Below are 24,250 nucleotides of genomic sequence, written 5' to 3'. Positions count from 1 at the left end.
CATATGTCACTATATGCATTTTGAAATTTTCAAAATTTCAATGCAGGAGGCTGTTACGTAATGTATATCGTAGCGCCACCACAAATAACTAGATGCGCCCTCTAGCGAGGTGGATGGATCAATAGCATCTCTGTATCTTCGCTCGAGCTCCAGCAACTAGCGGAGTGTAAAACTTTTGTCCAATGCAAACTGTGCATTGATAATAAATTCTTATTTTAAAATACAGCCCACTATTTCATAATCAAACCTCCGTAACAGTAATACCACAACGCACATGTACTTTGATAATTCTGACCATATGCCGGGGGAAGGGGAGGGTTGCACAAAAAACGGATTAACATACGGCCTTTCATCCCCTTCAAAATTTATTGCAAATACTTTTCCTAAATGCTACACCTATAATTAAGCTTAATCTCTTTCAAGTACGTGTTTTGCTACCATAACTTCCCAATCTTACATTTCTAAAAGTTCTGGTTAGTATTCCTCATTTTGGAAGAAAAGTTTAATAAATGGCTATAATTATTTCAAAATTGGCAGTGTTTCAACTCTTTTAAGTGATGTGTAGCATACATTCCTAGATAGAAGAATTTGGAAAAAATGACGAAGCACTCACAATACTATAACCACACTTCTATTTTGAATACATTCTACTTTAAATATTTGATCCATTTTCAGTTGTGAAAATATACATACAAATATAATTATATATGATATAACACAGTAAAGAAACTAAAACTTTGCATTGTCACTCTGCTAAGCTTAAGATATTTATGTTTCTAATTTTAAAAAAAAAATTATCAGAAAACTGTGATATAAAAGAAGGTCAGCATTCTTCTGTTATTAGGTCCAGATTCAGAGACGTATGTTTGTATGCATGTATGCGAGTATATGTGTGGGTGTATACACATGCTTGTATTGGTACATAAATGTATACATGCATACATGAACACATCTGTCCATCCATACATGCATATATACACACATTTCTGAATCTGGTCCCAATAATAGAAGAACACTGAAGTGTACTCCCACTCGCAATATATTTATCTTTCAAATTTAATAAACAAATTCAAGGAAGAAAAAAGATTTGAAGAAACACGTTGTCACAGCCCAAATTAAAATATTTTTTATCTTCCACATGGCAGTCTTTTGTTGTTCAGCAAAGCATTATGTTTAATTTTTCTTTCAAATTAACAAACTAAGCAATTTAAAAGAAAGCTAGTATTTTGATTTATATGTTTTTATGTAACATATCTATATCAGAATACATTATTTTTTTTATACTTGATAAAAAGTCAAAAGCTATAAATCACTCACTCTATAGACAGAAAAACACAACAGAGGCGATAAAAGTTCAAGAACTCCATTTTCACACAAAATGTCTTGATGTTCTGCAGTCTAAAAAAAAATAATGATAATAATAATTTTAAAATAGTAAATCTTTACTACTTTGTTCTTTAAGTAAAAAAAAAAAAAAGTGTCTGTTTGTCGCTGATAGTTTATTGGTTGCTTGCGTAACTGTACTAGTCAATGGGGGTGAAGTTGCCATGGCACAGGCTTGCCGTTCTAATTGAGACGTAGACAATTTCCTGTAAAACTTGCCTTTGCTATGACCATCAATAAGTCTCAGGGCCAAACGCTTAAGCGCGTTGGCATTTGGACACGGTTAACTTTATGTTGTCTGTTCAAGTGTTCGTGAAAGAATGGAAATGTTGTGTTCAAAGAGATCTTTGACATGTGAATTAACATTTCATTATTTAAATCCCCTTTATTGATTGAGCTAGCAGTGGGCTCTTAAAAAATGTACCGCCAGTGGTTTCCTTCATTGTACTCTAAGCAATTAAGCAAGTAGAAGGGGGAAACCCCATGGGGCAGTAAGCAAAGAGGTGTCCTCACTGCCTGCCCTGCATAATTCAGTTTCAATTAGCAGACACCTTTGCATAAATCATTTAAATTACAATTTATAATATCTAAAACAGCGATCATTTTGTATAATCGCTGGGCTTTCTAGTTATAATATATGCATACATATTACTAATTTTACAAATAATTTGAAAACTAAATTACTACCAAATAAATAAATACTCCATATTCAAACATAAAAGTCAATTAACCTGACATCCACAGTACAGCATTGTCATGACACATTCTTGAACTGTTGGCGACTGCTGTTTTGCCATTCTGACTAAATGCGGAATAAGTGAGGGATCCCCATACAGGACATCAATTGGGGCATCTTTTCTGGACATCACTGTCCTCAGACATCTCAGACAAGCTTCCATAAGTTTTGTATGAGGACTAGCTAAACCTAAAACACAGAAATTTCAGTTCTTAATAGTTCTTTGCTTCTGTTTCCATGGAAAACACAACAAAATATATTAGGGTGTTTGAAAAAGAGAAAAAAGGTAATTCTTGTTTAATAAAACTGTGCTATAATTAAAAGAGTAGAGAAAAATAACACAGAATCATTAGGTTTCAATTCAGTTAAGTATATTTTCTAGCTCGATGATTACACGAGCATGATCACTGATGCATTAAATGAATTATAAAATATGTTCTATATTAAAAGATCTCCTTGAAAATGGATAAACAGCCAAAATGCATAAACCAATGGTTTTAAAATATTGTATAAAACAATTAACAGAAATTATTGGATGAATTGTAGCTATTCTATGAGGAATTTGTCAATAGACTGACTACAATGGCTTAGATCAGTGGTCGCAAACTGGCAGCTTCTGAAGCAATATTATGCAGAACACAAATACATTTTTGTAAATTAATTAGCAATGTTATGGCAAGAATTTGAAGATAAGGTTTTAGATTTTTATGGTTTGGAGTGTAATTTTACATATTTTCATTACCAAATCATGAGTAATGCACTGAAAAATCAAGAAATGGAGCTAATTAATTTATACAGTGATATAAATTTTATTCAAAGACTTGAAGATATAAATTTGATTAACTTCCATTATACTTTTCAAAAGATAAATATCCTCAACTACAAATTTTTGCAACAAGAATAATCACTTTGTTTGGGAGACCATTTACAAGTAAGCAGTTTTTTTCCATAGCTGAAAAATAATAAGCCTATGAATAGAATCGGACTATTGAAGAATACCTACAATTTGTGATGGACAGTTTTTAGTAATTTTCCTTCAATGTCATAAACTTAACGAAAACCACAATGCCATGAGGTGCTGCAGAAGAAAGGTGTAGTAAGAAGTAACGAAGTTTATAATTATTTAATATAAATATTTTGTTTACATATAAATTTTTGCATTTTGGTATTTTTTCTGTATGTGTCAGAGAAAAAAGCAATACATAAAAGAAAGACCAGCGGTTTAGATGATAGCTGAAAAGAAAATTTCTGAAACAGGGATTCAAAGATTATTTACAAAATATTATTAAAATTTTTAATAACATGGTTTTTACAGACGTTATTTTATTTATGTGATTAAAATGAGGGGGAAAAAATGGAAATTCAACATGGAATATTATTTTATACAAAATGAACTCAAAAATAACATTGCCAATGAATGTAAAATGATAAATGTAAGAAACTAGAGGAAGGTATTCAAACTGGCATCACAATTATTAATTCAGAAAAATAGGGTATTGAAAAAAATTAGTCATAATGCAATATTTTATAATAAAAATTACTACAAATTAAAAATGCCTAATGATACATGTATTTTTATTCATACCTCTAAGAACAACACTGATCAAACCAGCTTGTACAAGTTCTTCAACATGTTTATCCGTTCCTTTTGCCAAGCTACCAAGAGTAACAGCTGTTTCCACCATTAGCTCATTACTACAATTCTTATCGAGTAGTATCTGGAACAACCTGAAACATAAAAAATACATGTATTGAAACTTTAATCAAAATATTAATACTGTAGTTAGTTGTATATTTTTTTCCTAGCTAAGCATGATGTTAAAGGTACCCCCACCCTTTATCAAGGCGTTCAGAAAGCCAGCTGCCCTGGAATGGATTCATCCATATACTGATTGTTTTTGTCTTACTAATTAATGTGTTAGTGGATTTTGGGTGTATGGACTTTGACTGATTGAGTAATAATATGGAAGAACATCAAGAAAATGGAGATATCCAATGCTCTAGATGATTCTGAAGATCACTTGTGCGTGTGAGCACAGAGATATGATAATGATGATGTACAACCTGTAGCAGCCAGCATAATGCAGTAACACATAAAAATATTACAATCTCAATAAATTACATTTTAAATCTAAATAAAACAAGGAAATAACATAAAAATTGAAAAAAATGTTATCTCATCTGTGCAGTAGCAAAAGAAAATATCGAACTTACCTTATTTAGAAATTTCTGTGTCTTCGGTGTGTGGCACACAGAATTCCTCAACAGCATCCCCAAACTGTTTAAAATTATCTGAACTAGAATCTACATACTGCAGTTGCCACATAAGTAAAAATAAAAAATATCCTCCATACTGGCGGTGGCATTTCTTGTGAAAATCCTTTTTCATTACACCCCACATAAATACTATAGCGTTGACATGAGATCTGGTTTGCGAATCCTTAAATGTCACTGACGGGTGAATGAAGCCATTTAAATCTTCATTTACATAGCAGTCAATCAAAGTTTTCTTTCCCATTCGTTCCAAATTGTACAGAAACTTCATGTTAATATTAGCACCGGCAGCCATTTTATAGTGCAAGGCACAAAATAAGCATCTTATTTTCTAACCGACATCCAATGCAGAAAAAAGCCTAGAGAAATATTTTCTCAACAATCAAAATCACAGCATCATGCATTACAACCAATCGCCTCATAACAGAGTTTCCAAACCATGCACTGTAAAATATGGAGGTTATTATAAATGAAACAACAACTTGGCGATAATCCAAGGGGTACGCTAAAATATAGACTATCCGTTGATTATAAGCAATTACTACTTTTACAACAAAAAGGGAAAATAACCAAATTAAAATGAACATAAAAGGGGCTATTGCAAATTTAAGTTACAATTTTGATTTCTATGCCAACACACACATTGCATATGAAAGCCAAAGTGCACAGCAAGCCACAATTAGGAGTATGAAGATTTGGTTTATGAATAAATCAGTTGACATTTCAGTTTATTCACATTTGCTAATTTGTGTTTCACTTACCAAATTTTAACATTTTCAATGCCAGAAGCATTATATTAAGTACAGTACAAAGTCTGTAATCCGGACGTCCATTATCCGGAATGATCTATAATCCGGACCTCAAAGCCACAAACCGTACGCATGCGTATAATGTATGCTTTATGCACACGGGCATTGAAAGAAATGTTTAATGAAGTAAACAAATACATATACAGCTTTTTTTTTTTGTAAAATTTGATACCCTTTAGATCATGATTGCTCTTTATTTCAGAAATTACGGTTTCATATTTTTAATTGTATAATTTCTGCACGCCATCTTACTGGATTTAAATTGATTATCTATGATCCAGAAAAACCCCTAATCCGGAATTGCCGAAGTCCCGACGAGTCCAGATTACAGACTTTGTACAGTACTTGCATCATTAGCATTATGTAAGAATAATGTGACAATGATTAATTTTGAAGTTATGCAGTTTAGAGAGATTTATCATAAGAATTCCTCTTCTTAAGACATACATAGAACATAACCAAATTAAAAAGGAGAGTTGTTATGTATCATGACTCTGCAATAGGACATTCATGTAAATCCTTACAAGATCAGGTCTACATATGGTTTGAATACAAGTAAAAATATAAGTATGAATTGCCAATTCTGTGAAATCAATGCAGTAAACCCACATTACAAAAACACTAAGTGTTAATTAAAAATTGGTAATAATAATTATTTTTTCAAAAATTAAGTACTTGTGATAAGGTACAGGCAAACAGTCTATTCCCATAATTATAAAATTTATATTATTATACGAGCATAAATATCTCATAAGTCCATCAGTCAGGGTATAATTTAGAAGAACTTTAAGAGTTTAACAAAACTATACAAAATAAAATCAATCAAAATCTGACAAAATATCTATATTACTTGAAAGAAAGATACATAACATTTTGTCGTTTTCTCACTATTTGTAAACTAACAATCTCTGACAAATGAAAATTAAAGTATGGTAATTTTTTCCCAATTTATCATACCTTGGCAGAACACCCATTTGAATGACTATTCCTTTCTGCTTGTTGCTCCCAATAACAGAATTCTTCAGATCCCTGAAATAGAAAAATACAGTTTAAGAAAACAGACATAATGACTAAAAAATACAAATAAGATAAAGATCCTGATAACTGGATTATGTTTTTCTATTTTATCACAAGCCAACTTATTTATAGGGGACATTTGTGTTATGGTGTATTTCCGAATATAAGATGATTCATGTATAAGCCAAGAGTGCTTTGTTTTTCCAAAAATTTACCTAACATTCAAACCCCGAATATAAGCCAAAAAGGGAAGAGGAGTATTTAAAAAAAATTCTAAAATTCCTTTAATGTTCAAACAAGTTGCCAAGGAGGTAATAAAGTGAAATGCCAGATGCCAGAGAGCGTAGTTTAAACTCTGGTAACCCTACCTAAAGGTGGCACATTTTCTTCCATTCATTTTTTGTCTCGTATATGATCTGCGATATCTCTACTGGTCTTATTTTCTGTGTCATTTTATTTTTTACCTGAAATATGAGAAGGAACTGAAATTCCTGTCTGGCAAATTTCCAACAACAGGTCATTGCATTTGCTAGAAATTCTAAAAACAATATGCTATGAAAATTAATTAACGAGGATTCTGATGCGGACTTTGAAAGATTTATACATTTTTTCCTTTTCTTTTCGCACAAAGGTTGTATTCAAAGCACACACACACACACACACAAAAAAAAAAAAAAAAAAAAAAAAAAGTTAAAATATTAAAATAGTTTTTCTTTCCCATTGTAACTTTTAGGTGCTAATTGTTACAGTATTCTATTATTATTTCTGGCATACATTTTAGTACTTCTCTGTTAGACAGCACAAATTTTGCCAACATCATTTTTTCAGTTTGGCATGGAAGCAACAAATTAGCAATATAAACAGTTTTGAAAATAAACACCTCATTTTTAAAAAAAGAATAAATCGTTCCATTTAAAATCAATTTGCAAAATTAGTGGATTTGTACATAAGGCAACTCCAGCAATCTAGCTTTAGAAAACATTCCTAAAATTCTCAGCTTATACACAGAAATATATGGTATATGAACCATTATGAAAGAAAATTGCATAAATAATTGCAATGAAGACATGCACTGGTGAAACAATTTCCAACATGAATGTCTTTCTTGTTCTCGTACCTTTTAAAATATGCTTTCACTATTAATATATATATTCTATGATTCATTTTCTAATATTCTGTTATGAAATAAAATGTTTTTCTCGAAAGACTACTGTAGGATACAGCTCAGCATCATGCTTAGCTACCCCAAGCAGAATTTGTGTAGAAGTATTATATAAAAGTACAATAAAAATAAATAAGCAGTTTTATTTCAAATTCATAAAAATGAAAAACCATTCATTTAACAATATTGAAATATGGAATTACATTTTATTTACATATATGTAGTAACTTATATTCTTATACGGCATGCACGGCTGCTTTTCAAATGATAATTATTGGTTACAAATTTACTAAATGATACATGATGTCACGTAATAAAAAAGCTGCATACTTCTTACACGAGAGATAGTAATAAACATTATACATCTGTAATACTTCATAAAATTAGTAAAGCAACAACCTTGTGTTTGGGCACAGATTTAATTGAGAACTAAATCGATTTCGAAGGCAAACAGGTACAGATGTCTCTTCATCAGCAGCAAAGAAATCTGCAAGACTGGAAACAATAGCGGGTGCATTGGTCATAAATCCCATGACAGTAAAGCAAATAAGAAGATAGAGCCAACTGTTGGTAAAAATAGTAACAAAGTTGAAAAATTAAGTACAATTTTAAGTGCCCGGAAACATATAAGCATTCTGTACCGTGCCACGCGCATGGAGAAAAATCCGTTCTTATGATTGGACATAATATCCGATGACATCATTTTCTCTTAGTGTAATGCGTTTAAGCAGGATTCTTATTTTTGTTTTATGACACGCAAACATGAAAACTACCGTTTGTTTTCTTTGAAACAAAAAAATTTAGCTGCAGTGTTCTGCACATGGCTTCCCGTTTCATGGAATAATAAAATTATAAAATCTTTCAAAGGTGATGTTAATAGCAGAGGCAATCTTAAGCGCTAAGATTATATAAATAGCTGACTTTATGAATTTAATACAAAAACAAAAACACGATGATCTCGATCTAACTGTAAAGGCATTGTGTATCTAGTAAGTATACTATCATAATTGCAATTTTGTTGCATTCTGTTTATTTTACATTGTAGAAAATGTTTCCTTTGCAAATGTTATGTTATTTCCATGTTAATGTCCATGTCTTTCACATTCCTAATATTCTGTTGCCTTAAATGAAAGAATAAATAATTCAATTAAAATATGTATCTCTATTTCTCTGTTTCAAATCTATATTGTCTAAATTCAAAAAAAAAATTATTTTTTCAGACTGATTATGAATATTGTGAGTTTATTGTGTTATGTGTTAGCCCCCAACATCGTTTTTGCTATTTCTGAAAACTGACTTGTCTCATGCTTTTGGAGATTGCATCTGCAGAGAATAATATATAATGAACATGAAATATTTATCACAACACTTTTAATATGAAGGATTTTAAATTAAGAATACATTTATTAAAAATCTCTGCAATTAATACACATTTACGGAGCTAGCACATAAAGAAATAATTCTTTCTCTCTCTAAGGAAAAAAAAAAAATCGCTACATTTTTTGTATTAAATTCACCAAACTACAGCGTTGTAAGAAGAGTAACCTCATAGCAACAAAAATACAACACATGTAATAATCTTTTCGGTACTGCTATTAAAACATAAATAAATGGTATGGAGCTGTACCATCGAGCCCAAGCAAAGTCAAGGCACTCTTAAGTGTAAAAGAAATGATGTCATCGGAAGCCAAATCCAATCATGAAGAGGAAATTTTCCCCATGTGCGCGGCGTGGTACAGAATGCTTATATGCCGTCCGGATGGCCTGGAAGGGACTTAAAGAGGCATTATTAATTAAGAAGATAAATTTTTGTCAATAGTGAAAAGCTTCAAGAAAATCCTATTCTTCAATGGAGGAAGCCTTTCGAATAATATTTGCAGACCCAAAATCAAAATTATGATTAAATTTCCAACTATGATCAGCTATCGAAGACTTGTTAATTTCACCTTTTCGGAGATAAGATTCGCGTTCTTAGATATGAAACTTTAATGCTCTTTTGGTCTGGCAAATATATCTCAAACCAGACCGACATGATATGCCAGATATTCCCTAAGAATTAAAGCCAGAAATGAAATCTTTATGAATCATAACCATGGGTTTTATTGATAAGGGAGAAAATAACTTGAAAATTGAATTTCTGGAGAATCCGTGCAACTTTACGACTGACAGAAAGATGAAACGAAGCACGATATTGTTATTAGTGTTATTTTGAATAGCGAAATGTCTTCATCAGGCTAAATTGGAAAATATTTAAAGGGTTTACCAATGATCACAGGAGAAAGAACTTGGTTGTTGGCAACTGATCTCAAGTAATTCAGTTCATTAGCAGGCAAAGGTTCTGAGTAAACAAACTTTGAGAGCATGATATGCAAAATAGCAAAAAGAAGCCATTTTCTGACTTAACAGCATGAGGGTAAACAAACAGAAAAGGGTTTATAGTAAACAGCAGTGCTGAAATCAGACTCGCAGAGAATTATAAGAATATTAAGGAAGGGAAAGATATTATCAGATTCAGTTTGAAAAGTAAACTGGATGGCTGGATCAATTTAATTTATAGTAGATAAAATCTAGGTTAAATCTACCTTTATTACCATCAAAAAGCTCAAAATCTAAAGATGAAAAGATAGTTTCTCAAATAATTAGACCTCAAAATAATGCACAGATATGTCAGCAAGTACAGGAGAGAGGCTAATCCTTCAATTTGATTTTATTCATTCTGGAAAACAAAGTTTGTTTGACTCAAAGATATTTTAGTAACAGAAATAATTCTTCAATTTCAGTGCACATGAAATGGAATTCCTGAAACCTAGTTTCAAACAATGATGATTTTGTACATGTAACTGCTAAAACATCTACTTGTGCATCACACTCCCTTACCAAGTTAAAAGTCCTTAAATGGCTTTTATTTTCACAATCAACTGGTCATAAACATATATTTCCAATTATAGAATTGTTTCAAATGACAAAAAAAAAAAAAAAAAAAAATTTGGACAAATAATGAAATCTAACTTTTGATATAGTCTCTTGGTTCCTATACTTATATTTAGAAAAGTTTTATACTCATTATGTAAAAATAAAATTTAAAGAAGTTTGACTCGTATATGACAAAAATTGATCGGAATATTTAATTTCAAAATTTGTAATTTTTTATGTCAATTTTGACTTGAGGGATCAGTTCATTAAGTTAGAATAATTCAAAGAAGTTTAAATGAAGTGCAGTAAAAAAAGTGTATAATCTAATATGACGTAGAAGGAGGTCATGTGGTGTCCACATCAGATATTTTTGTCCTTGAAGAAGCAAAAATTTTGGGAAAATGCAGTTATTACAGGTCTTGCAATAAGGCTATAAAATTAGCTGACCAAAAAAAATATATAAATATATAAAACTGCCTTTTGAACTTTATTTTTCTGCATCCTGAGCTATCAAAAACCGATGATGAAAAATAATTTAGACAATTTATCATTTAATTATATTATAATAGAAATATCCAAATAATTACATAAGCAATGATATATATTATTTAAAAGAGCATACATTACAGCTTCCAGGCATACTTGGGGATCTGGGGAGAAAAGTCTATCAATATAAGCTCTGTTGCTCTCCACATCCTGAAATTATAAGTATGAAAAATATATTTTAAAACATATGAAATACAGATTAACTAGTTTGAAATCAATGCAGTGCTAATACTAAGGCTCACACAATTTTTAAATGATTTTCATTGTATTTACAGAAATATTTTACCTAAAATTTTTGTGTTTTAAATGTTCCATTTGACAACCCTTATCCTTCACTATCTTTATACACCGTAATTTCCAAGACAATAAAGCTTTTTTTAGTAGTGGAAGAAATATTGGTACTATTCCGTTTTGAGGACTGTAAAAAACTGCCAAACTATTGTTGATGCCAGTGCTTCCAAAAATAATTACGGCAACCCTAACGCAAGAAAAGAAGTATAATAGTACATAACTAAGACTATTGTTTTAACCCTTTTGATGCACGCAATATTATTTTTATAATTTTTTTTAACTAAAAACTCTAGAAATTGAATATTATGATCCTAGAGACAAATAATATATGAATTTAAAAAAATCTACTCTTGCCCATTGTTCTGTGGGTGGTGGTCGCACTGTGAAACCACCGCGCATCTAGGACTTTGAAACCTATTGATGTAGTAGGGAAAAAAAACTTACCATTTTCCGCGCGCATTTCCAATAAATGCCGAAATTTACGGATTAAAAAAAAAATGTATGTAAGAATTGCATTATATATAATTTTTTTACATTATTTTACAAAGTAAATCGTCAGAAAAAACTAAAAAATAAACATTTATGGGATTTTTCTATAGCAGTGAAAATATATGTACCTACATAATAAGGACATTTGGATAAATGGATTAAAAAACTCAATAAAATAAGGATAAAAAAAGAACTTGGTGTTTTTTTTTTTTTATTATTTCAAAGAATAAATTTTTTTGTGACACTGTTCAAAGCATGTTTTGTCTTTTTGGCACATGCATAAAGCCACACTGCACGTTTCGCACATACATCTTGTTCTATGAGGTTTCTTCCCAGTGCTACAAAATGTACACTGCCTGGATTTAAATTTCACTGGTATATGTCCAGCGTTATTTAGTTTCTTTTCATCTGGCACATGAAATTTGTGGTTTTTTATGTTAATGGGGGGACTTGGTCTTTTTGGCTTTGTACGAATCGTTCGTTTCCCACTCATACTTATTTTATTCGTATTTCGTCCCAAAATATTCAGAAAATATTTTTAATTTAAATAAAACTTTTACACAATTTCTATTTTTAATTCTAGCAAAGTATATTTACATTAAATTTAAACCACAGGAAATAATTTATAAAATCACAATACTAGCTTGGGGAGCAAGTGTGTTAATGTCAGAGAAAGGGATTTGGATAAGAAAGACCTTTTTACTGGACATGTGCATATATTGTTTAGCAATAAAATAACTCTGTGGTTTCAAAGCCCTTTATCTATATCCGGGTAAAAATAAACATTCCTATTTGAAAAGCAAGCAAACGCCATTGAGAAGCAAACACCAGTGGTTTCAAGGCACCACCACCAAGCCTCTAGAGGATTGTAAGCATTGTGACACAATGCTCTAATGGTGCAGTGGTTGCACCCTGAAACCACATAGCCAATGCCATACATATAGAGGTTTTTTTATATATATATATATATATATATATTCAGTTTAATTACTGTAATTTTTTATTGCTTATGATAGAAATCATGATGTGCAATGACTAACATTTGAAATTTAAAGTTGTTTATATTAATAAAGGAAGTTATTTTGTCTCATCGAAAACGAATTTTAAAAAGCATCCGATCTGAAGTATTAATACCTAAAACATATATGATTCTACAGTCATTTTATGTTATTTAGATGTAAAAGATCAGTAATCAATTCATTTTCACTCTGAAATTTTGGAAAAAAGAGGAGAAAAAAAAAAAATCGGAAAATGGTGGTTTCAGGGCGCAACCACCGCACGTCAAAGGGTTAATTTAGATGAAAGGTTAATTTTATATAATAATTTTTTATTATAATTTATATAAAAAGGCTAAACATAACTGAATAGAAGCATAAGAATAAATAACTATTTCAGATCATTATTATAAATTGTATAAAAAAAGTTAAACATAACTGAATGGATTCCTGCATCACTATTTCACTACTGAGTTGTCGCTAAAGCATAATTTCATCTTATTGGTTGTTCAAACATAATTTTCTATCATGAATGATGACTTTTCTTTGAACAAATTTTATTGCAGACTTTTCGTCTGCAATAAATCGTGGCAATTCACAAATTGTTAAATCCATAGAATATCAAAAAAGGATTTAAAAATTAAACTAGTATTTCTATGGAGTCTTAAGAAACATAGAACTACTTAACGCAACTTGAAAACAGCGCGTGCGCTAGATTTGGCGCTTTTGCGCATACATTTTCGCTGCAATTTTTTTACAGTCCTCACAACGGAATAGTACTGAAATATTTTATTCCGATTCCTCTTGAACAGCTATCCAAAGTCCAAAGAGCGTTGTTGGTTGACGTCTAGACAATCTGCTTTTTCAAAGTCCAGAAGTGCAAAAATCTGTGGAGTATACATCAGGAGATTTAGTACAGATATGAGCGAATACACATTTCTTGTTTAATTTCTTCCAGGAAATTAACAGTGGATTTTGGTGTGCAGTTGCTTGCTTTGTCTTGATGCGGGTCTACTGATTGATGGCACTGTGGGTAAAGACAAGGTATTTCATATTTGAAAATTGAGTATTAAATACGTTCTCGATAATATGTGAAACTAGGTGTACCCGCCCGGCGTTGCCCGTGCATTTAGAAAATGCAGATAAGTGAATAGCGCAGGAATAGTAGTGTAGGACATGTAGACTGTCTCTCTCTCTTCCCCCCCCACAAGCTACAAAAAAGAAATGAATTGTAATTAATCGATTTAATGTATCGTCAAAACAGCAAACTAACGCTAGAATAAAGAAATCAATTGTTACGATCGAACGTTATTTGAAAACAAATAATAATATCAGTGAGTCAAAAAAACCGTGATTAATTAATTATAAATAATTTTTTAAAAATTTTTCTAATTCAAAAATCGGGCTTCGAGGTCTGGTGGCCAGCCCCTTTGTGCTTTCGTATAAAAAATTCCAGGTCCCTGCGTGCGATAGATTTGGCTGGAGAGCTCGGTCAGACAGACAGACAGACACATTACACTTGCTTTTATTATTATAGATTGACTTTAGCACTTTTCTGCACACTCTTTAACTTTTATTTGTCGTTATATAACAAAGCAGCAACAACCATAAATCCCTATGATAAACCTTCTTTACAATCTGAACCATGTTCTAGGATTTCTTCTTCTCTTTGATGACAATAAATGTATCTAATTTTACTGTAATCATTTAAATATACCAAAGATTCATCTATTGTAACAACATTTTTCCATTTTTGTATGGATAAATGTTTCTAATAAAGTATTCTGCAGTGCATTCTGCTTTCGACAATATGTCATGGAGAAAGATAATGTACATTACATTTTTTCACCCTTTTTAAGATTCAACAGCATTAATCATTTTATTTAAAGTTGACACTGAGCATGTTAATGATTATGCTACTGTCCTCTTTCAAGAATTTTTTTTTGTAATATTAAAGGGGTAAAGCGCAGAAATGCCCACTTATGTGTTTGGTGATTTTTATAAGAGTACGGAGAATTAGACTTTTGTCAATTTTCTTTGTCTTTTTAAGTGAAAATAGGTAAATGTGTACATGAATAAAGTCAAGGGAGTGCGCAATGCCATTTTTGTGCAATTCTGAGATTTTTTTTAAGTGAAAATAGGTCCATTTGTACATGGATATCGAATATGTGCAATTCATAAAAACGCATCAAGCAGTGAGTGATTCTGCACTTTCCTCCTTTTTCGTTGTTTTCTTGAAGTCCTGTTTTAGATATTTTTGCATGTTTACATGATCTATTTTTTTGCATGTTTACAGAATTAATTCAAATTCACAACCATCTAATATGGCAATATGATGAATTATCGATTTTCTAAAACGCGAGAAAACAATCGATTTGACGACTTGGCAATTTTTTTAAAACATGCCAAACTGGACTGTAATATCCAGTTTTACCGAGTTCTCAAAGCAAAGGGACAAATATTGACGATTTTCAAAACCGTGGCAGAGCCGTATACTAGGATTTTACCGGATCTCCTTATGTGTAAATTTATAAGTGTCATAAATCCTTGGAATTTGTTGAAAGAGTTGTAAAGTTATAGGCCCATATGTACCCGGTACAAGTTTAAATTTTACCAATTTACTATCATTTGAAAGCACGGCACCATTTAAAAAGTTTTTATTGTTTGAAGTAATTTAATCAAATTTTAAAATGCTTCAGATATTTTATTTTGCTTCAGATAGCACTGTTGTAGTTAACGTGAGTAAAATGAAGAATCACCCCCATATTTGGTTGGCGCTTTTTACAAGAGTAAGAATTGGATTTTTGTCAATTTTGTTTGACTTTTTAAGTGAAAATAGGAATCACCCCCATATTTGGTTGGTGCTTTTTACAAGAGTAAGAATTGGATTTTTGTCAATTTTGTTTGACTTTTTAAGTGAAAATAGGTCAATGTGTACATGGATATTGAGCATGTGCAATTTTTAAAAACATGCCAAGAAGTGGGTGATTCTGCACTTTCCCCCGGTAAAGTTCTTACCTTTGCAACATTTGAAACATTTCATTTTTTCGATGGATAAGTATTTCTAAAAATGTTTCTCCTTGAAGCCAAACATTGTTGTTTTTTTCCTTTCTTAATGATAATATGTTGTCATTTTTTAATAACTAAATATGAACAATTTTTTTTTCAAAAAGTGCACAAATATAGCCTTCCATCTACTGCTTCTTTAAAAGTGCCATTTTGCATGAAAACAAAATTGTCAAACAGCAGACGATAATTTACACTTTTAAAAATATAGTTGGAGTTAAAAAATTTCCAAGCAGGCGATTTTTTCTAATAGCAAAGGAAAGTCATCTAAAAAATGAGTGAACAGCCTCTGTATGTACACTTATATTTAAAGCATTAACACATAAATTCTATTCTTATTTCATTTGAATTATAATTACAGTATATTAAAAAAACAGGGTAAAGTGAAGAACCGTCCACTTATTTGGTTGGCACTTTTTACATGAGTAAGAATTGGATTTTTGTCAATTTTCTTTGACTTTTTAAGTGAAAATAGATCGATGTGTACATGAATAGAGTCGAGGGATTACACAATACCATTTTTGTACAATTCTGGGATGTTTTTTAGGAAGCACTTCCGCAGAGAACCCGGTAAATGTAAACATCGCCAACTTTTGCGATAATAGTTCAAACCTGGTAACCTAGCTAATTCATCCTATTCGCTTATGCGAAGGTTGTCATTGTTCGTATTTGAAGATTTATATTATTCTTCTCTTATTTATTTATTTTTTAACAACGAATAGAAATATTTTTGCATAATTAAAGAAGTTTTCGTCGAAAGATGCCGGTTCTCGGCTCGTCAGTTCGGTATCAAAGGAAGAAAATATGGCGGGAGGGGTGAATGCTAATTTGTAAGAAAAGGATAGGTATTTGTTTCAATGTAAAATGCTTTAAGCTATATGCAAGTAACTTGAAAAAAAAATACTGAAAACTATGTAAAATGGATGTATTAAAGGTCATGCATTCATTAATTTATTACATGGGATACCAAAATACATCAATCCACAGGCAAAGTACTTAATAATGAAAAAAGACACTTCTAATAGAAACATTAGTATTCTTTATGAATTAGAGAAAATACATATAAGTATAATGTAAACATTAGTATAAGAATAATAATTGTTATTTTTTTAATGAATTTTTACTTCCCGTTACGTTTAATACATTGTTTTCTGTCCTAACTTGAATTTAATACAAATTTATTTTCATATATCACGTTTAACCTGTTAGTTTTACATCTACATACTTATTATCTGTGAATTTTTACTACCATTGCCTGCTAACTTAAATTTACATATACTAAAAACCACGTTTACAAAACACCACGCTTACGGCTCGGCTCATAGCTTGGCGAGTAAAAATGCAACGGCGCCAACGGGTTCTCTGCAGATGAAAACCCGTTTTTTAAAGTGAAAATAGATCGATGTATATATGGATACCAATACTGCAATTCTTAAAAACACTCCAAGCAGTTGGCGATTCTTCACTTTTTCCCTATAACTAACAAATATATATTCATCTACTGCTTGTATCATTAATAAGGTTTCAAATCAAAAGTTATATGCAATTAAGGTCTGGAATATTTAAAAGGCTGTACACAATATTTGACATATCAACAGCATATGTAGCAGTGACATAAAGAGCTACATGGATCATTTACTACAGATTAGCATCAAATTCGTTAAACTATTATTTGTATCTGCCTCCATAGATCAAATTATGTTTTTCAGGTTACATAACTGTTTGGAATTAAGAAGTACCATAAGCCCCATAACCTATTTATAATTTGTGAATCACCAAATATACATTTAAAAACCTATTTTCAAATGATCCAAAAAACCATATAAAACGTAGAAAAGCTGTTATTAATCTAATAACAGAAGCCACACAGTGAATGGTTAAAAAAAAAAAAAAAAATGCTGCGAATTAAGTTTAGCGAAATTACCTGTAGATAAAAATGAGACAATCAAAAGCATCCCATTTTATATTTAAGATGAAATATATTTGAATGTGAAATTGTATGCATAAGTTTAAAAAATGAAATAGAAAGCATTATGATATATATACACACACATATAAAAATGTTAAAACAACACAGCGTAGAATTTTTTTTAAAACGTTTCCGTAATAAAGTACATAATTATATATGAAAGGAAAATTTGAAAATACTTTCAAGAGTTTCAAGCTAAAATGCATGCATATTGCACACAATTTTCAACGAAAACCAAAAAACAATAACTTTAAAAACGCATAAATAAGAGTTCTCACCATATACGGTTCAACATTTACCATCTTCATGATTTGATAACTTCACTATTTACATTAAATTCTGAATCACCAAATACATAAATACAGTTCAGATAACTAAGTGACTTCTTCTATTTTACAGAAATGCATAGTAGAATATTAAAAAAGGATAAAATCATAAACGTTAACCGCCCGGAAAATATGAAGACAGACAGACAGCAGACCAAAAATCTTGCTTTGCATCCGCTAAGTCTTTCTACCCGCAGGGCGGAAAATAAACCCCAGGTGCAAAGCAACGGCAAATAGAAGGATGAAAATTTTGTTTCACAGGAAAATAATTTCACACACACAGATCGTATTTTATTCTCGAGTGTCAAGATGTAGAAACATCTTTTTACTCAACTTCTGATAAAGATCGGGTGCGTAGCGTTTAATTCGAAATTGTTTCGCTAGCTGAAAAGGTGGTTTAAAAATATGCCTCAGACTAAAATAATAATAATTATGGCCCAAGTAAAATAGAGAAGATGAAAGAGAGGCTTGAAGAAACCTAAACATGAATTTGTCCTAACATGCAAAGAACGATGTGTCAAAAATTGGAGAACTCCATGTGATCTATCACCCTAATCATGAAAGCCTAATGTTGCTGTTGTAAATATATTTTATATTGAATGAGGTGTTGAAAATACTAGCCTAATCTAAATTATAAATTTAAAAAAAAAAAAAAAAAAAAAAGGTAAAAAGAATATGGGGGTTGCTTCGTTGTAGTCTTGAATATTTGTCTCTCATCAGAGGAAAAACGAAGCTAAAAAAAATCTCTGACCAGGAGTGTGGTGCTTTGAAAACTCTTTAAGTGTGCTTGAGCTAGTTACAGGCAATGCCAAAGCAAAAAAAGCGGGGGCATCCATTTGATAGCAGTTTCAAATCCAGTTAAGAAGTTATTTTAAGGGGGAATGTTGACAAATGTCTTCCTATTCTTTTAACATTAGCAAATTTAGAAACACAGTATCACATGAAAAAAGCTCAGTGAAGTAATGAAAAAGTCTGCTGCTACATAGAATACATCTTCAAAATTCTGCTACAGTAAAAAAAAGGGCATGCTTTATCCTATTATTAATAAATATTTGCCGAATATCACTTTTGTTTTTTTAACGTTTTTTTCGATTAGTATCAATATTGAAAAATAGAGGGCACCACTACTCCATACGGACTGATTGTCAATTTCTATTTTGGGGAACATTTAATTTTTTCTGCATTAAAATATAATTTTTTACTTCAGGGAACGAAGTAACATTCACCATCATACAATTCATTCATTAAAATGTCATTCTTGCGCAGAAAAATATGCATGTACATCAATTTTGTCTAAAACTTAGCAAACCTAAAACGTAATTGCATCTTTCGCCAAGCAGGAAACTTGGCGAACTTTTTCACGCCATTTGTTGTCGATCGTCTCCAGCTTTGCGTCTGCAGAGCTGAACAGGTTTCACTCATGTACTCTCTATTTTTGCCCTCTTCCCCAAGCAATTTAGGACGAAACATTGAATGCTTTCAATAGCCATTTGCAGAATCAGTGGAAATGTTTACTTCCTAGGTCCTTCAGCTAACGAGTCACTCATTGAACGAAAAATTTCTCAAGCGCAATGTTTGTCTGCTAAATATAATTCAAATAATAAATTATTTTACTAATACCATTAATAAATAAATATCATCTCAGGGTTATGAGAGAACGTCGAAAAATCATTCGATATTTTTTTATGAAGCGTTAAGATTACCTTTAAAACTCAGTTACCAAGTTGAAATCATTCTACATAAAAACTTGAATGCTGAACTGATATTTATTTTCGGCTAATTTATAGAACTTAATCATAGAAACTGGAGGCCTTCAAATTATACGTATATTTTCCGAATAATTTCATCATATATTAGGTCAGCACTTCACACTGAATACGTTGAAATTAAGCATAACTGAAACGCTTTTAAAATAGTCTCCAGATATTAGGGATAGTGTGATATACGCTAAATTTTGCCTCTTCAATAATTCTTATAATATGGCGCTTCTTGTTGAATATTTCAGTATTATTTCGTGCATCACATAGTACAAGTTATCTCATTGCGGAAAGGATGGCATAATTTGATGGAAATTTAAAAGGATGGAAAATTAATGGAAATTTCTAAGGATAAATCGCAAAATTCTGCGAATATTTCGCAGCCGACGAATTTCACTTACACTTCCAAAGAACTTGTCAGATAATGACGCATCATGTTAAATTTATTTTCAAACAGCCAAGCTTTGTCAGTACTAACAGAACCGTTATAAGCGATCAAGATCTTGATTTAAGCTGATAGCACAATTTAATAAGTTTACGTCACATCAATAAGTTACGTCACCTTTTTATTTGATATCGGTTATCATGGTTGATTTGGTTTATTTATTTAATTATAGCAAAGCGCACAAGAGCTATTGCGTAAATGGAAAGATGCCTTCCTTGAGAACCGCTACGAACGGCAGAGCGGTAAAGTCACTGAACACTGGTAGCTCGGTCCGAGGTTCGAATCCCACGAACAAAGCGGCTGCACGAGCGTTTTCATGGTTTTCCCAAGTGTAACTTGTACACGAGCCAGTTTCCCTTTGAAAGTCCTCCACGAAGGCATCGCTTCCCTTAGGCAGATAACTCTCGAAGCTTTGACGTAATTACGTAAACCAAACCAAACCTTAGTTAAGGACTTTTTAAGTGAAACTGGCTTGTACCCATGCTAGAATCACGAAACAATCCATTCAACCAGCCCGTTCGTTGCTATTCGAGCCCTTCGAACTACCAGTGTTCAATGGTAGCAGCTCCTCACCGGTACCGCTCGGCCGTCGGTGAGCTAGTCTGCTGTTATGTAACATGGTTAAATTCGAAAATGGATTCTTCAAAATGTCAGCAAATATTAAAAGCCTTTCGAAATTTCCATAGAAATCTACAGAAAATTCGTGATTTTTTTTTAATGGTGTAAAATTACTAAAAATCCTTAAATTTTGCAGAAATTCCTGCTGTAATAAAGTAGGACTTGTGGAAGAATTCAAACAATGAGTAATAACTTTACTTTAGAGGCATTCTTTGAATCATCGAATATTAATTAATGTTAAAGCAGATGAAAGATCTTTATCTGGGTAAGTATACGTACCTAAATTTCAATGACCATTTAAACTTCTCACTGTACATATTAGATCAGGGATGGGTAAACTTTTTCGGTCGCGGGCCAAAGATCGAAAAAGAAAAAAAAAAAAAAAAAAAAAAAAATTTGAAGGGCCAAGATAAATTTTTCTAAAATTTTAAAAACAATATACAAAGTACTACAACTTAAATATATTCATGAGATGAATGAAATTGCCATTTCATTTTTAAAAGTTCCTCATATTGAGGTTCGAAAGGAGATGTACTAATTCTAAGGAACGAGGCTAAAATGTTCGTCGGTCAGTCTGCTTCTGAAATAATTCTTTCTAATTTCACAGTCGAAAACACTTGTTCACATGTATAAGATGAAGAAAAACCTAGCACTGATTTTCTGGGGATGAGATAATAGATTTTGGAAACTTATTTTCGATATGCAAAACTCTAACTTTGGCAACTTTGGCTCAGTTAGAAACAACCGCTCGAGATGATTGTTAGACTGTAACTCAATTTATTCCAGCTGAAAATCTGACCTCACTGCTTCACAGTTTACTTCAAAGGCATGGTAAAAATATCCAATTCTGTTTGAATGATACTGAAGTCTTTAAATCTGCTTTCGAACTCAAAATGCAGTTATTTCAAGCCATCTTCATAATTCTTTCGATTTATGTTTTGCAGAACAAAAACGGAGAAAGTATTCATCAGTCCTTTAATAAAAAATAATAATATTTAAACAAATTAGAAAAGGAGATGGATATTTAATATATCAATATATATTTCTTTTTATTTGCCACCTTTAAATTCTATTGCCGGCGGGATATAGGACCTTCCGGCGAGCCGGAGTTGGCCCTCGAGCCGTGGTTTGCCCATCGCTGCAATAGATGAAAATACGTGTGGATAATATTTTCATATGTTATCAATAATTTTAGTAAGATATAAAATTTTAAGCAATATTAAAAAATAAATTATGATGTCTATTTCTGCTAGTTGCAGAATTTTCACCTTAAACCTTTAAATGGACAAAGAAATTTTTTTCGCCTTCTGGCTATCGAAATCCAAAACCTTAATTAATAAATATTTTGTGTACATCAAACTTTTTCTGTACAAGTTCTTGGAAAAATCTTGATAATACCAGGGATAATAAGCTTTTTGTAAAAAATTATACTGAATAGGTCAATATTGCGCAACAATAAGTGAAAAGAGCCTTTACGTTAAATGAATAAATTTATTATGTTCTTTGTTATTAAATATGCATTTACCTTTTTTATTTCCTTGTACGAAGTAAAAGAAATATTACTATTATTAAAAATTACTACTATTATTAAATATTACTATTATTAAAATTTACTATTATTAAATTATGTACGAAGTAAAAGAAATTAATAATTTTGACTATTTTTTGGGGTGACTTTTGCCACCCGTACGTACAGAATAAAGTACTCCTCCTCCGGAGGTTTTCTAAAAATGCAACTGGCTCGTATCCACATTCCCGTCTGAGAAAATTCACGAAAACTCCCCTGCAAGAACTTCTCTGAGGATCTGAACACTAGTCGATTTAGCAATTTTCAGCTATTTTACCGTTTAACGGCTAATGAGTCTCAAGAATTATTTTAATTACTAAACAAATGCCAGGCCTTTTACCATCAGGTCATTAGGCGACGAACTCTCCAATACTTTTTAACAGTGAAATAAAAATCATTTATTGCAGAACACTCGTCCAGATAAGCAACGGTCGTGCCTTGTTCAGAGGCATAAGCATTCCGTACCGTGCCCATGCGCATAGGTTAAAAATCTGTTCTCAATGCTTGGAAAGGCTGTCAGCTGAATTCATTTCCTATAAAGTTTTAGGTATTGGTGTATGTGCTTACGGCAAAGCCTCAAGGGCTATCTGCCTAAGGAGAGGAATGCCTTCGTGGAGGACTTTCTAAGGGAAACTGGCCCGTATACACGTTACACATGGGAAAAACCACGAAAGCCCCATGTAGCCAGCCCATTCGCGGGATTCGAGCCTCGGACCGAACTACCAGTATTCAGCGAATTTACCTCTCGGCGGCTGGTGGGGCCTTATACACTTTTAGGAGCGCCTTGACTTTGCTTAGGCTCGAGAGTACACTTCCTTACCGTTTGCACTTTTATAGGAGTACCGAAAACATTATTACAGTTAATGATGTGCGTTGTATTTTTGTTACCATAAGATTTAATTTATATACAAAAATGTAGTGAATTTTTTTTCCTGGAGTAATAGTAACGAAAAGTTAAAGAAAGGAAAAGGGTATATGTAAACATATACACATGGGTTAGAGCTTATTTTTTTAATATTAAAAAAAGTAATAGATGCTACCGAAAAATTGATGGCATAGCAAATTATTTATATTAATTAGCATTTATTATGAAATAGACAAATTGGCATTAGTTATTTCTAAGAAACAGTATAGCTTTGGAAAGATTTTCTTTGTCTTCGGAAAGTCCAAATGTGGAATACAAGGTAAAATGCTTGCTTCTGTGGTGATGGCGATAAGGAGCGCGCCTTGCGCCCTCCGATAAGTGTGGCAACCCTAGAGGAGAAGTTTCTTACGAGTAGCGAGCAGAGCGAAACAGGCAGGCTGTCGGGGAGTATGCGCGATGTTCCTAAATAAAGTTTAATTTTTATTGTGCACTATGTCTTGTTAATATTTATATTAATGCAGTAAGAACATAATCTGTGATATGGAATTTGAGGATTGGTGGTAAAAACATAACAGGAAAACACCATAATGGTAACCCGGACTGTGTTAAATCGTATGAACAGTTCTCAAGCACTTTCGGTTTTGACTACAAGCCATCACTCAAGATCTCCAAACCAGAAGTAATGGATTACATCGGTTTTCATCCTCCGAATCACAGATGAGTAGTAATTATAGATCATTTTATAATTCTGTTTTCTACTTATCATTTAATTTCATTTTCTTTAGTTAAATTTTTGCTTTTATTTTGGCTTAAAAACCTTGCACAATGTCTTATGTTTATGCCGTCCAAATTCAGGTTTATAACCGATCAGACCCATCTTTATGGTTTATTATGTGTGAAAGTACTTTTGCTCTTGCCACCCCCAAACCTATCACAGAATCCATTACTAAATATAATATTATGTAGTTTCTCATCTTCCTCCAGATATCGCATCACTAGTACGGGATTTACTTATGAAACCA

General features: G+C 31.8%; 1 protein-coding gene across 4 annotated transcripts in view; it reads right to left on the bottom strand.

Annotated features, from left to right (window-relative positions):
• Positions 1–18,137, bottom strand: part of LOC118194604 (armadillo repeat-containing protein 8-like) — a 60,947-nt gene extending 42,810 nt beyond the window's left edge. The window contains exons 1-6 of one of the 4 annotated variants that reach the window (XM_035365777.2): positions 17,929–18,137; positions 10,917–10,990; positions 6,160–6,231; positions 3,705–3,847; positions 2,115–2,308; positions 1,318–1,398 (exon numbers count right to left, since the gene is read on the bottom strand). In XM_035365777.2, the coding sequence (XP_035221668.1) occupies positions 1,318–1,398; positions 2,115–2,308; positions 3,705–3,847; positions 6,160–6,231; positions 10,917–10,990; positions 17,929–17,958 (594 nt within the window). In that variant the 5' untranslated portion in view covers positions 17,959–18,137. The remainder of the gene's footprint in view (positions 1–1,317; positions 1,399–2,114; positions 2,309–3,704; positions 3,848–6,159; positions 6,232–10,916; positions 10,991–17,928) is intronic. The other 3 variants (XM_035365778.2, XM_035365779.2, XM_035365780.2) reach the window with 3 other exon arrangements.
• Positions 18,138–24,250: the final 6,113 nt, after the last annotated feature.

Source organism: Stegodyphus dumicola, chromosome 8 (genome assembly GCF_044657685.1).
Source record: "Stegodyphus dumicola isolate Sdum_Otavi_A_Nest chromosome 8, ASM4465768v1".
Lineage (NCBI taxonomy): Eukaryota > Metazoa > Arthropoda > Arachnida > Araneae > Eresidae > Stegodyphus > Stegodyphus dumicola.
Note: the sequence above shows the minus strand (reverse complement) of the source record. Positions and strands in the feature narration are given on the sequence as shown.